Source organism: Mytilus californianus, unplaced genomic scaffold (assembly GCF_021869535.1).
Source record: "Mytilus californianus isolate M0D057914Y unplaced genomic scaffold, xbMytCali1.0.p SCAF_2, whole genome shotgun sequence".
NCBI lineage: Eukaryota > Metazoa > Mollusca > Bivalvia > Mytilida > Mytilidae > Mytilus > Mytilus californianus.
The window spans coordinates 8,095,597-8,110,510 of NW_026262668.1; the positions used below are offsets into that span (position 1 = coordinate 8,095,597).

At 32.7% G+C, this 14,914-nt stretch overlaps 1 protein-coding gene across 1 annotated transcript in view; it reads right to left on the reverse strand.

Annotated features, from left to right (window-relative positions):
* LOC127728871 (uncharacterized) overlaps positions 1-10,071 on the reverse strand; it is a 70,281-nt gene extending 60,210 nt beyond the window's left edge. Inside the window, exons 1-5 of the mRNA XM_052236461.1 lie at positions 9,972-10,071; positions 7,592-7,796; positions 7,036-7,287; positions 6,439-6,503; positions 5,567-5,738 (exon numbers count right to left, since the gene is read on the reverse strand). Of these exons, the coding sequence (XP_052092421.1) occupies positions 5,567-5,738; positions 6,439-6,503; positions 7,036-7,287; positions 7,592-7,728 (626 nt within the window). The 5' untranslated portion in view covers positions 7,729-7,796; positions 9,972-10,071. The remainder of the gene's footprint in view (positions 1-5,566; positions 5,739-6,438; positions 6,504-7,035; positions 7,288-7,591; positions 7,797-9,971) is intronic.
* Between the last annotated feature and the right edge of the window lie 4,843 nt (positions 10,072-14,914).

Consider the following 14,914-nt stretch of genomic DNA (forward strand, 5'->3'; position numbering starts at 1 on the left):
TAAACTTGAAAGTAATTAAAGAACCTTTGTGAGCACGCTCACATACCCCACTCCCCCACATTGTCACTGGACAAACAAAATCTCACCAGATTCCTAAGTTCAAAGACTCATAACTCTAGGTGTAATACCACCATTGATTTTCCCCTTTTAGTCTTTGTTAAATTTGCACTTTTCAAAAAAATGTGCAGAATTTATCTTTGTTTCAAATAAAGAAATACTTGGCAGGAGTAAAGTTTTATCCTGTCCAGTACTATAGAAAAAATTTCACATAACATTTCATTGCATATAGGGGCCTCGGTGGCCGAGTGGTCTAAGTAGTTACTACTGTAATCACTAGCCAGTCAACACTGAGGTTGTGAGTTCGAACCCCGCTCGTGCGGGTGCACTCGACTCCAATCTTAATTGACTAGGATTGTCAGTTTTCCTATCGAAGGTCGGTGGTTTTTTCTGGGCACTCCGGCTTTCTCCACCAATAAAAACTGGCTGCCACGAAATAGCCCAAAAGCGGTGCTTAAAAGAGGCGTTAAAAACACAAAAAATCAAATCATTGCATATAAGAAAATAACCATCACTGGAAGTTAACCAATCAAATTTTCCCCTTTTATAAACCTGTGTACAAGCTTAAGTAACCATGTAACCTCAAGTTTCCAAAATATTCTATAGAAACCCCCAAATAAAAAAATAATGGTGCTTTTAAATACCCAAGATATATGTTTATGACCCAGAAATGTTTTACTGCAATGAAATGTAGGAATAATTACCTACAACTGTCAAATTCAAGGAAATATTTTTTTTCGACCTATTTTCGTATGCAACCGGATGTGACGTACTATGATTTGTTTCCACCTCTACAAAAGTCAACTGATAAAAATTTTCTTGTGGATATGCACATTTACATATTATGTCCTCATTAACTACAAAGTTTCATGAAATTCTGTTGTGTGGTTTCAGAGGAGTTGCGATGACAAACTGTTGCAGTAGTATATTGAGGCCAATAAGTTCAAAGGGGCATAACTCCTAGAAAAAACATGAATCATAATTTCCTGTCGATATGCACATCTACATAGTATGTCCTTATTATCTACAAAGTTTCATGAAATTCTGTTGCGTGGTTTCAGAGGTGTTCTGATGACAAACTGTTGTAGTAGTATATTGAGGCCAATAAGTTCAAAGGGGCATAACTCCTAGAAAAATAAAATGCTTCGCTGGGCGCAGCTTGATACGACCGCAGAGGTCGAACCCTGAACAGTTGGGGCAAGTATGGACACAACATTCAAGCTTGATACAGCTCTGAATTTGGATTGTGATTAAATATTTGACACAGCATAGGTTTCTGACACAGAAAGAATGTGGTCTAAGAACTTCAATTTTTTTAATTTACCTATTATGGTCCAATGTCCAAAATCAAAATACATGGTTAGATTCAGCATATCAAAGAACCCCATATATTCAATTTTTGTTGAAATCAAACAAAGTTTAATTTTGGACCCAAACTTGGACAAACTTGAAAACTGGTCCCATAATCAAAAATCTAAACACATGTTTAGATTCAGCATATCAAAGTACCCCAATGATTCAATTTTTGTTAAAATCAAACAAAGTTTAATTTTGGACCCTTTGGACCTTAATGTAGACCAATTTAAAAAACGGGACCCAAAATTAAAAATCTAAAAACACGGTTAGATTTGGCATATCAAAGAACCCCAATAATTCAATTTTTGATGAAATCAAACAAAGTTTAATTTTGGACCCTTTTGACCTCAATATGAACCAATTTGATAGCGGGCCCACAAAATAAAAAATCTAAATACATGGTAAGATTCAGCATATCAAAGAACCCCATATATTCAATTTTTGTTGAAATCAAACAAAGTTTAATTTTGGACCCCAATTTGGACCAACTTGAAAACTGGGCCAAAAATCTAAAATCTAAATACATTTTTAGATTCAGCATATCAAAGAACACCATATATTCAATTTTTGTTGAAATCAAACAAAGTTTAATTTTGGACCCCAACTTGGACCAACTTGAAAACTGGTCCCATAATCAAAAATCTAAACACATGTTTAGATTCAGCATATCAAAGAACCCCAAAAATTCAATTTTTGTTAAAATCAAACTAAGTTTAATTTTGGACCCTTTGGACCTTAATGTAGACCAATTTAAAAAACGGGACCCAAAATTAAAAATCTAAATACACGGTTAGATTTGGCATATCAAAGAACCCCAATAATTAAATTTTTGATGAAATCAAACAAAGTTTAATTTTGGACCCTTTTGACCTCAATATGAACCAATTTGATAGCGGGGCCCACAAATAAAAAATCTAAATACATGGTAAGATTCAGCATATCAAAGAACCCCATATATTCAATTTTTGTTGAAATCAAACAAAGTTTAATTTTGGACCCCAATTTGGACCAACTTGAAAACTGGGCCAAAAATCTAAAATCTAAATACATGTTTAGATTCAGCATATCAAAGAACCCCATATATTCAATTTTTTTTGAATTCAAACAAAGTTTAATTTTGGACCCCAACTTGGACCAACTTGAAAACTGGTCCCATAATCAAAAATCTAAACACATGTTTAGATTCAGCATATCAAAGAACCCCAAGAATTCAATTTTTGTTAAAATCAAACTAAGTTTAATTTTGGACCCTTTGGACCTTAATGTAGACCAATTTAAAAACGGGACCCAAAATTAAAAATCTAAATACACGGTTAGATTTGGCATATCAAAGAACCCCAATAATTCAATTTTTGATGAAATCAAACAAAGTTTAATTTTGGACCCTTTTGACCTCAATATGAACCAATTTGATAGCGGATCCACAAATAAAAAATCTAAATACATGGTTAGATTCAGCATATGAAAGAACCCCAAGAATTCAATTTTTGATGAAATCAAACAAAGTTTAATTTTGGACCCTTTTGACCTCAATGTGGACAAAGTTGATAACGGGGCCCAAAAATCAAAAATCTAAATACATGGTTAGATTCAGCATATCAAAGAACCCCATATATTCAATTTTTGTTGAAATCAAACAAAGTTTAATTTTGGACCCCGATTTGGACCAACTTGAAAACTGGGCCCATAATCAAAAATCTAAATACATGTTTAGATTCAGCATATCAAAGAACCCTAAAAATTCAATTTTTGTTAAAATCAAACTAAGTTTAATTTTGGACCCTTTTGACCTTAATGTAGACCAATTTGAAAACGGAACCAAAAATTAAGAATCTAAATACACGGTTAGATTCGGCATATCAAAGAACCCCAATAATTCAATTTTTGATGAAATCAAACAAAGTTAAATTTTGGACCCTTTGGACCTCAATGTGGACCAATTTAAAAACGGGGCCCAAAATCCAAAAACTTAATACACGGTTAGATTCAGCATATTAAAGAACCCCAAGAATTCAAGAATAAAACCCCATTGAAATTGATCAAGAAATAAGCAATTTATACGAAGTATCTTCTTTTGCACAATACTGTGCAATTGAATATTTCTTGCTATTGTGCAATACTGTACAATTGACAATTTCTTGCTATTGCGCAATATTGTGCTATTGGATATTTCTTGCTATTGCGCAATACTGTGCAAATGAAGATTTCTTGCTATTGCGCAATACTGTGCAATTGAAGATTTCATGCAATTGTGCAATACTGTGCAATTGAAAATTTCTTGCTATTGCACAATACTTATTATATAATAATTTACACATCCTGTTTGGTGTGTATCTCCTACCATATCATTATTATTTGCTTTTAAATATTAACTTAAAATGGAAAATTTTAAAAGAAAAAAAAAAGGAAAAAAAGAAAAAAAAAGAAAAAAAAAAATCCCCTCCCCAAATTTTTTGAACCCCCTTATGATTCATCACCCCCAAACTCAATCCCAGCCTTCCCTTTGTGGTATGGTACCTTGCAGTACAATTTCAGAGAGATCCATACACTTGAACACAAGTTATTGTCTGGAAACTAGAAAAATGCTTATTTTTGGCCCCTTTTTGGCCCCCTATTCCTAAACGTTTCGGGCAATTACCAACAAACTCAATTCCAGCTTTCCCTTTGTGATATGGAACCTTGTAGTACAATTTCAGAAATATCCAAACACTTACACACAAGTTATTGTCATGAAACTAGAAAAATGCTTGTTTTTTGCCCCTTTTTTGGCCCCTAATTCCTAAAATTTTGAGGCAATTACCCCCAAAATCAATTACAGCCTTCCCTTTGTGATATGGAACTTTGTGGTACAATGTCAGAGAGATCCATACACTTACACACAAGTTATTGTCTGGAAGTTACAAAAATGCTTATTTTTGGCCCCTTTTTGGCCCCTAATTCCTTAACTGTTGGTACCATAACCCCCAAAATCAATCCCAACCTTCCTTTAGTGGTATTGAACCTTATGGTAAAATTTCATGGAGATCCATTCACTTAAACTAAAGTTAGAGTGCGAAAACCAATGTGTCTTCGGACGACGCCGGACGACGACGACGACAACGACGACGACGACGACGACGCCAACGTCATACCAATATACGACCAAAAAATTTTCAATTTTTGCGGTCGTATAAAAATTGAATCATAATTTCCTGTCGATATGCACATCTACATAGTATGTCCTTATTATCTACAAAGTTTCATGAAATTATGTTGTGTGGTTTCAGAGGAGTTGTGATGACAAGAACAGGACTGACGGACTGACAAACAGACGGGTCAAAAACATTATACCCTCTGCAAACTACCAAATAACTGGCATTTTGTATGATCAATATATAATTGAGATAGCTGTAGAGTTTTATCAAAATCCAAGTTGATTTTAAAAAGTTATAGAAATTTTCAAAGGTGACTATCTGAATTTAGACCGAACTGAAAATTATAGCTTTTTTTACCTATTAATTAAATCCTTAAACTTGACAGAAATAAACCAAACTTCCAATTAACCTGGTATTTTGTAAGATCAATAAATAAACCGTTGATATAAGTTTCATAAATATCTGATAAGGATTGTACATGTGAGAGCGCTTACAATGCAATTTTACATATAATTAGAAATTCCAAGGGGCATAACTCTTTTAAAAGTAGTAGATTGGCATTCATTTTCCAACTTGTCTGAGACATTGCTGACATAAATCTCTGATATAGGTTTGATAAAATTAGGCAAGAATAATACATGTGAGAGCGTTTACAATTCAATTTTTCATATAATTAATATTTCCTAGGGGCATTACTCTTTTAAAAATAATCAATTGGCATTGATTTTCAAACTTGTCTGAGAAATTGCTGATATAAACCCTTGATATAAGTTTTATAAATATCTGGCAGGAATTGTACATGAGATAGTGTTTAAAATGCAATTATTCATTGTATTAAAAAGCAAGGAAGTTTGAGACCTCAGTAACAAAGTTATGTAACTTAATATCATCTCTGTTCAACACTGCTGCACCACATAAAGCAGTCAAGGTGAAGAATATCAATTTCATTACTTTTTTCAGTTTCCCTTCGATGTGACCAAAAAACCCTGTAAAATTGAAAACACAGCATGTTATCAAACCTGAAAAAGGCTGGCTGATTATCACTGATGTGCTGACTGTTCCCTTGACTGGAACTTTGCAAAGTGGTACCAGTCTTACTTTCTGTGCTACTTGATCCTTGCACTGATCTATTTCCCGTCTTTGTGTGATCCATACCAGGCATGTATAAATTAAATTCACTACCTGTTAAATCTGGGAAAAAATAAATTTATTTGGTACATAAACTGTAAGTTAATGTTAGGTTTATAGATGCAGCAAGTATTACATGTATAAATTCAAACACAAAGTCAAATGATATAGCATCGATGCTCATTTTATTTAACTGATTAAACATTTGAGATATCTAGTTTAAAGTTAAACATGCCACAAGGTTCATGATTTGGTCCCAACTCAGAACGATTTAGAGACATATTGTATAGACACATAAAGATTGTGTGCTGACCTCCAGATGTCTTTTTAACTGTTTGTGTTGTTGGTTTGCTGCCTCAATGTATCAAAGCAAGTTTGTAGATCCTGATAATTAGTGCCATTGTGTGTAAGAATATATATAAGTATTAAGTAACAGGAAGTTGATGCACATTGGATGTGGAAAAGTATCAAAGGGAGCATACTCACATGAAGCTTAATACAAAATTTCAGGAAGCTCTACTTTGTAGTTCCTGAGAAAAATGGGACAAAAATTTTGAAATGGTCATTATGTGTAAGTATATATAAAAATTCTTTAATCAAGAAGTTGAGTAAAAGATGTGAAATGCATCACATGGCATTCCAACTAGAAGCTTGATACCAAATTTCATGGGTGGGTAAGGTGGGGTGACAGATTGACAGACTCAAGGATGAAAATCAGCACACCTACCCTCCTTAAGAGACAGTTAAAAAAATATTTCCTTACCACTCATTGCATCCACTTGAATTAAACCTAATGAAGAATTTCTACTGGCTTCATATCCTCCTGACCTGTAATTAAATACCAAAACAAGCAAATTATGACATTTAAGGACCAAAGCTAAAAAGGCCTGTATTTAAATCTTGGCAAAAAATGTTGTTAGAGTTACATGTAACAAACATTTCTCTTACAAATTCTATACACATGTATACAAGTGAATCTTTTTTCCACATGTATCTATGAAACATCTCAAACAGTCTGTTGTGTATGTAGCATAAAGACCCGGTTTTCCAAATTATGTGTTTTTTTTATTTCCTTGCTCAAGTTAATGCCCATCCTATTTATAGCTGCACTGTGTACATTTTTTATTCTGTATTTTAGTTTTACATCATATGGTCTAGAAAGGAAACGTGGGGAGGTTTGTGTACACATAAAATTGCTTCAACCCCACCACATTTTGTGCCTGTACCAAGTCAGGCTATCTGGACCATACATTTGTATATTGTGTATTGTTTGTGCATCTACTTATTCAGGTGTCAGGTGTTTGTGATTGATGTGATCTGTTTAACTGTTCATGAACTATTCATTTTCAAGTAAATTTACCCAATTCCATATGGAGGCTGACCCCAGGAATTCTGAGACAATAAACTGTCATCCTGTCTTGAAAGGAGCTGTTCTGATTTGCTCCCAGTCACTTCTCTTGGCTTTAATAACTGGTTTGACTGATCAAATGCACTGAAGGATAATCTCAACTGATGTATGGATGAATTACTTTCTCCACCAGTGGGAGTAGAAATTGAATTGTTATTAATAAATGAACCACTTTTTATATCATCTCCAATTCGTGCTTTATTTCTAAAATTGATAAGATATACAAGATAAGATTGAAAAAATTAACCAGTGTTAATAGGTTCCCTCTAACCTAGGCAAGTGGTAAAACAGCACATAATAACAATTTCTTTATTTTCTTGTCAAATATTTGTAAATGTCTTGTAGATGGTTTGCTGGCTCATTGACAACTACATCACATACATGTGTATTTACATCTTTATTTATGTTTTCTTATTTTTTAATCTAAATTATATGGAGCAGAACAACTTTCAACATACTTTTATAACCAAGTTTGTGTCCTTTTAAATGAGTATGAAATGCTCCTTACCCGTTTCCCCTAGCCACAGTTGACATAGCCAGAGGTTTGTTCCGGCTGAAGGAGTATTCATTGTCTATATTGGTTGACTGCCCTTCTTCAGCAACAGCTGACAAATCCTCTATACTAATACTGTCTTTTAGATCCATCACTTTCTATGACATCTTTAATATAGGTTAACACTGGTGGATTCTTCTAAATAACATGGTGAGGACCACTGTAAATAAATATAACATTTACTAAAATCAAAATACTGGTTATATTATTGATTATAAAGTATATAATTTTGAGATATACCGTATATATTAACATACACATCACTTTTACTTTCATTTCATCTTCAGAAATTTGATTTCCATGTCTTGTAATGTATACAAATTCCTTGTATAACAATTTGGACGAAATAATTATTCAACAAGGCATCAGACAATTATATATATTTAGATTCAATTACAGTAGTGTCCGGTAATTTTGCCTGACTGGTAAACCTGCCAACTCCCATTTACTTCCGTATGTGTCACTTCTGTCAATATTTCGTCTGCTATTTTATTCATAGGAACTGTACTTATCATCACTGCATGTCAAATTTTAAAGAAAAATCCTTTATTACGAAAATATCTAGTGATATATATAATACAGTTCCTAAAGCTAACGATAATCATATCATATTATTGCTTACAAAACTCATTTCTGACTTTAAATTTTTTTTTTTTGGATTAACTGGAATTCCTTTATAAGTTTTTTATTAATAGATCACCTTTTCGTTTCATAAATATGTGATAAACTGGCCCTCTATACAAATTTACTGTGCATGGGCGGATTTACCAGACAAACACATTTCTTATAAAAACACAGATGACTCACTTGTTTTGTAGATTTTAAAATTTATTTCAGATATTTTTGGGGAAATGAGATAAACTGCTCCAAAATGATTTCGTCAGTGAATCGATTTATATTAAATTTGATACAATTCGTATATAATTAAGCAGAAATACATACTATCAAAGCCTTATGTGGGCGGATTTACCAGACTGCATCATAGCCAATTTCTATTGCATAATTGATTATAGGCGCCCATTATGTTAAAATTACATATATTTCAAATTATAGTCTTTTTGATTAATATTATCAGTAGTTGACCATAAAAAAAATAGTACTTTCTAGAAATATCAAGGGATTTTTGGGTATTCAATGATCATATACTATAGATATAAGATGTGATATGAGTGCCAATGAGACAACTCTCCATCCAAGTCAAAATTTATAAAAGTAAACCATTATAGGTCAAAGTACGGTCTTCAACGCGGAGCCTTGGCTCACATCGAACAGCAAGCTATAAAGGGCCCCAAAAATTACTAGTGTAAAACCATTCAAACAGGAAAACCAACGGTCTAATCTATATAAAAAACGAGAAACGAGAAACACTTATGAACCACATCAACAAACGACAACTACTGAACATCAGATTCCTGACTTAGGACAGGTGCAAACAATTGCAGCGGGTTTAAACGTTTTAATGGTACCAAACCTTCACCCTTTTTCTGAAACAATAGTGTAACATCACAACATAGAAACACACACTATAAAATATCAACTGAAATGGCTCAACCCAATCAAAGGACATATTAACACCAGTGAACATACACTGAACAAATAAATTAGTATATGTCAACTTCATACCTGCCAACATTTCAAAATGCCAATGGGGGTTTTATGTGTGAGATTGCTCTCATAATTCTACAAAACCCTTAAAGGGGCCTTCAAATTTATTGTAATGGTTTGCTTAATACTATTGCAAACCTATAACCATGTTATATTGAGTGTTTTGTTTTAATTTTGAGCAAAATTCCTCTTTCAAAATTTCCATTTTTGAGCTTTCATGGGGGAAATCCCCACAAATAGTGACAGTTGGCAGGTATGCAACTTAGTCTTAGATGAATTTGTTTCAAACATTTTAAATGCTCATCCGTTACAATTAGGCTCCACTAGTAATGATCGATAATCCCAATACTGACAAGGGAGGAGCAAACTCAGGTTATGCTATTGTATATAAATTATATTTTATGACTACATAAACTGTTGTTTATATACATATGATGATGTGTTTATCACTGAACAGCTGAACGTTTATGCTTAAATTGTATGAAGATTTCATTTGTTTAAATTTGTAGACTTATGGCTTAACAGATATTCTTAATTTGACATGCACAGTTGTATCTTTATCATCTATTTTCTGCTACATCTTTTGTAAACTAGTGACTTGTCAGAATTTTTTTCTTGTAAAAACACATCATAATTCTGCATGCACTGTTCCCTTATCTTTACGTTTTGTATGCACCTAGTTATACTACGTGTGGTACAAGTCAATTTTCTGATAAAATGATAACGCTACCTTAGTATTAAGTGTTTCTATTTGATTGCATTCTTTCTGTGTTTTCTAAACAGTATTTTGAAATATTTTTTGTACCGCCAAAGCATAACCGGAAGTGATAGTTGCCACAGATGTCGCTGTGGAAAATAAAATAAATATCGCATCCCGACTTTTATATTTATTATAGGATTAAACGACTTTCTAAAGGAATTTATTGGTGTATAAACTGGACCAATTAACTCACAAAAAACAAGTTCGAAGGGTTTTTATGATATGTTTGTCGGTGACATGGAGTCAAGTTTTTCACCAATACCCTTTAAAAGGCGTTCTTTAAAATTGGAGATAAGTAATTTAATTTCTTTATCACCTCTATCACGAGGACGTAAATTGTATATTTGTGTCATTGAATTGGCATGGCGCATGAATATATTTTTGGTTAACGCAAAAAAAATATACTCAATGAAATTTGCTTTCTGCTAAAAATAAAATACAAAAATATCTTATTATCATTGAAATGAATGTTTGTATTAGGCCTACTTAATTTAACGATGAACGCGAAGCGAAAACAAATATTTTTAATATGGCAATCATACCACATCTTCTTATTTTTGTTCTATCACATATTTCTGGGGAAAATACACCAATAACTACCATTATTACGCTATTTCATGGAAAGTCAAATATATTTGACAAATATCTTATGTAATAAATTAAGTTACTATTCACGGCTGTGGTTAAAAATTGCATCTCACGGTAAAACATATAGTTTCGGGTACCGTTTTGATTGAATGAAATAAAAAACCTTATGATATATATCATCTTATCTTTTCGACCTTATCATATATTATGCAGCTTATGACAATTTTTTGTAAATGTTTCAATGAGACAGCTGACAAACATGTACCTTTAAAAAAAAGAAAAATATTCCCAAATCAGGTACCATATTTGAATGCAGAGCTCAAATGTGCCATTTACAGAAAGAAAACGATAATACGAATACGAAAGTTTTATTTTGATTCGGTTCACATATAACAGTACAAACATAAGCTCTTGAGAACTCTTTACCAAATATAAATAACATATACATAACATTAAAACACAGAACATGCAGATAAGATATATAAGCAGCTATTATTATTTCAATGCATAGATACAACACAGGCATATGGAAAATACATGCAAAGCACTACTAAACTACACATCTAAACATGCCAAAACTGAAGCATAACTAAAATTGAAGCACAACTAAAATTTAAGCACAACTAAAAATTAAGCACAAATAAAAAATAAAGCACACATGCAAAATTTAAGGCATAATGCAAACATTTAGAGTTATAACTAAAAAATAATATATGAAAGCTTATCTTCATGCAGAACAACGGCATTCCGATCCATTCCAGACTGTATAAGGCTCTTGATCTGTGAAAAACTATCGCCAGTCCTGAAATGGTCAGGTAGGCTGTTTCACAGAGTAGCAGCTGCAAATTTAAAACTTTTCTTACCAAACTTTAATAAAATTGAGAATGGAAATGGGGAATATGTCAAAAAGACAACAACTCGACCAAAGAGCAGATAGCGAGAAAATCCCGCACCGGAGGTGGGCCTCAGCTGGCCCCTAAATACAAAATTGTACTAGTTCAGTGAAAATGGACGTCATACTGAACTCCAAAACATATAAATGAACGAAAATTAAAAAAACATACAAGACTAACAAAGGCCAGAGGCTCCTGACTTGGGACAGGCGCAAAAATGCGGCGGGGTTAAACATGTTTTGTGAGATCTCAACCCTCCCCCTATACCTCTAGCCAATGTAGAATAAAGAAACACACAGCAATACGCACAGTAAAACTCAGTTTAAAAAAAGTCCGAGTCCGATGTCAGAATAGGTAACAAAAGAAACTAAGAAAAATGACAATGATACATAAATGAACAAAGGACTACTAGCAGTTACTGACATGCCAGCTCCAGACCTCAATTAAACTGATTGAAAGATTATGTCTTCATCATATGAAAATCAAGCACAATCCCTCCCGTTAGAGGTTTAGTATCATACCATCATAAAATATATGAGAAGAACATAACCCGTATCATGCCAACAACTGGTTTTAGAATAAATGTGTTTATTTCCGATGCAAAGAACCTATCAGTGAATCAATATAAGTACCAAAATATGCCATTCTTAATGACTTGACAACAGTATCGTAACTATATCCCTTCTGAATAAGTCTGTTTAAAGGTTTGGTTAGCTTTTGAGGTGAATGCCGACATTTTTGTGCTTTGTAAAGAATATTACCATAAAAGATTGGATTTGAAATACCTGAACGTATAAGATAAAATTGAGAATGGAAATGGGGAATGTGTCAAAGAGACAACAACCCGACCATAGAGCAGACAACAGCCGAAGGCCACCAATGGGTCTTCAATGCAGCGAGAAACTCCCGCACCCGGAGGCGTCCTTCAGCTGGCCCCTAAACAAATATGTATACTAGTTCAGTGATAATGGACGTCATACTAAACTCCAAATTATACACAAGAAACTAAAATTAAAAATGATACAAGACTAACAAAGGCCAGAGGCTCCTGACTTGGGACAAGCGCAAAAATGCGGCGGGGTTAAACATGTTTTTTGAGATCTCAACCCTCCCCCTATACCTCTAGCCAATGTAGAATAAAGAAACACACAGCAATACGCACAGTAAAACTCAGTTTAAAAAAAGTCCGAGTCCGATGTCAGAATAGGTAACAAAAGAAACTAAGAAAAATGACAATGATACATAAATGAACAAAGGACTACTAGCAGTTACTGACATGCCAGCTCCAGACCTCAATTAAACTGATTGAAAGATTATGTCTTCATCATATGAAAATCAAGCACAATCCCTCCCGTTAGAGGTTTAGTATCATACCATCATAAAATATATGAGAAGAACATAACCCGTATCATGCCAACAACTGGTTTTAGAATAAATGTGTTTATTTCCGATGCAAAGAACCTAGTGTGATACGATCATTATCTCTTCATGCGAGAAATAGATAACAGGCCAAAACCATAAGAGAATGTAGGTAATTAATTGTATGTTTTGAGGATCTCTATTTCATTAGGAATCAATATAAGAAATAATACGATAAAACAATGGAAAATAAGGAATTCTATAATTTTGTTAAAGGAATAATCATCTATTCGTATTAAAAATGTACCTGTGTCATTTTCATGAATAATATAAAATATATGATAAAAGTATTAAATGATATTTCAAATAGATTCCTTCAAATACATTGGCATACTGACTATCATGACTATAGCACTACTGATTAAATCACATGTTACTGTTGTCATTTTCAATGTACTTTCCTTTGCGTTGACGACATTTACCACCTGCTGAGTACTGGATAAACTCAATATCTGCTTACTGATTCTTCAGTAGTTTTACTAAGTTGAAGAAGTTTGGGCGTGGGTGCTATACATGATTCTTTAGTTTATGATGCGATCCTTTAAAGTGTTTGTTTGTTCTTGAGCCTACTACTTCGTTATGGTTCCCGTGGTGGCGGTTACCCTCAACCTAGTATTCTGTGACATAGTCAGTAAAGTTAACTATAAAGTGTTGATGTTTGTGTTAGTTCAATCTATTTCTTCTAATGCATCCTAACTATGTCTAACTGTGCATTTGCCATACTGACTTGTGAATGATGGAATTTCAAATTACAAATTAGCGACACAAAATGTAACCATAAATCTCACAACTAAAGTTAATTAATATATAAAACAAACACTAAGTACTTTTTCTAAAGTAAAACTAAGTAAATAAAGAGTGCATATTCTCACTGGAAATCCGCCGTCTAATAAATGCGATAAAAAATCATTTTACTTGATAGCAATTTCAAATTTCATATTGCAAAATTAATTTGATTTAAAATTATTTATTTTATAGTTAAAGTTTGGTATTTTTGTATATTGTGTTGCTTGTTTATTGTATGTTTCATATTTAGTATAATAAAATAATTAACAAAAGTGAGCATAAAAATTCGGCATCTTTTTTTAAACTTTAAAATTATATTTTTAATAAAAACAAGTAGTCTATTAATATATTTCATAAAACAAAGATTGAATTTTTAGTCCGGTAAAATTTAATGGTTCGATTCTATCTCGACGACGTAAGCAATATTGTTTGGCCGTTTAATTTAACACACAACCTTTTACATAAAATGATAATTTGACATCACCAATTAACATTTACTAACCGTGAAATATATAAGTATTTGCACAACATTTCATAACATTTCATTAAAGGAAAATAGGGTTTTCCTTTAAAGAAAGAGTCAATCGTTATAGCATGTCTTTTCTGCAGAGGATTGAGAAAGGATTGAGAAAAAAAAAAATAAGATGGTTTTCGAACTCATCGGTACTTTCACGATACAAGGATGATGATGATGAACGCCATCTATTTGTCGCCATAAATGAAGGAAATTTCCTGCTGGCTAGAATATTAATTGAAGGAAAAGTAAAAGTCAATTGTAAGGACTATGTTGGATCTACCCCATTGATTGTAGTTACCTTTGTAAAAAGAATGCCAAAGTGAAATTGTAAATACTGTAAAGCTTGTCAAATTCTTATGAGTAAAGAAGGCGACTCAATATGAAAGAATACCTTTGGGAAAAATGCGTTTGACTATGTCGAAGAAAATGGTGGCTCAGAAGAAATTGAGCAATTATTTTATAATGCTATACAGAAACCTCTCAACAATTGATTATCGGGAACATTTATGAACATTTGTTTTATATCGTACTGTACTATTGTGTTTCTGAAACTTGTATATGCAACTATGAACAATAAAAACAAGATTATTTGCATGCTGTTTGTGAAAATTTTGAAGCATAATTTTAATTTTCGTTTATTCAAGATTTTAAAAATAAATAAAAAAATATGTTGTATGCATTTGTTTTTATTTTATGGTCTGTATTTTCCC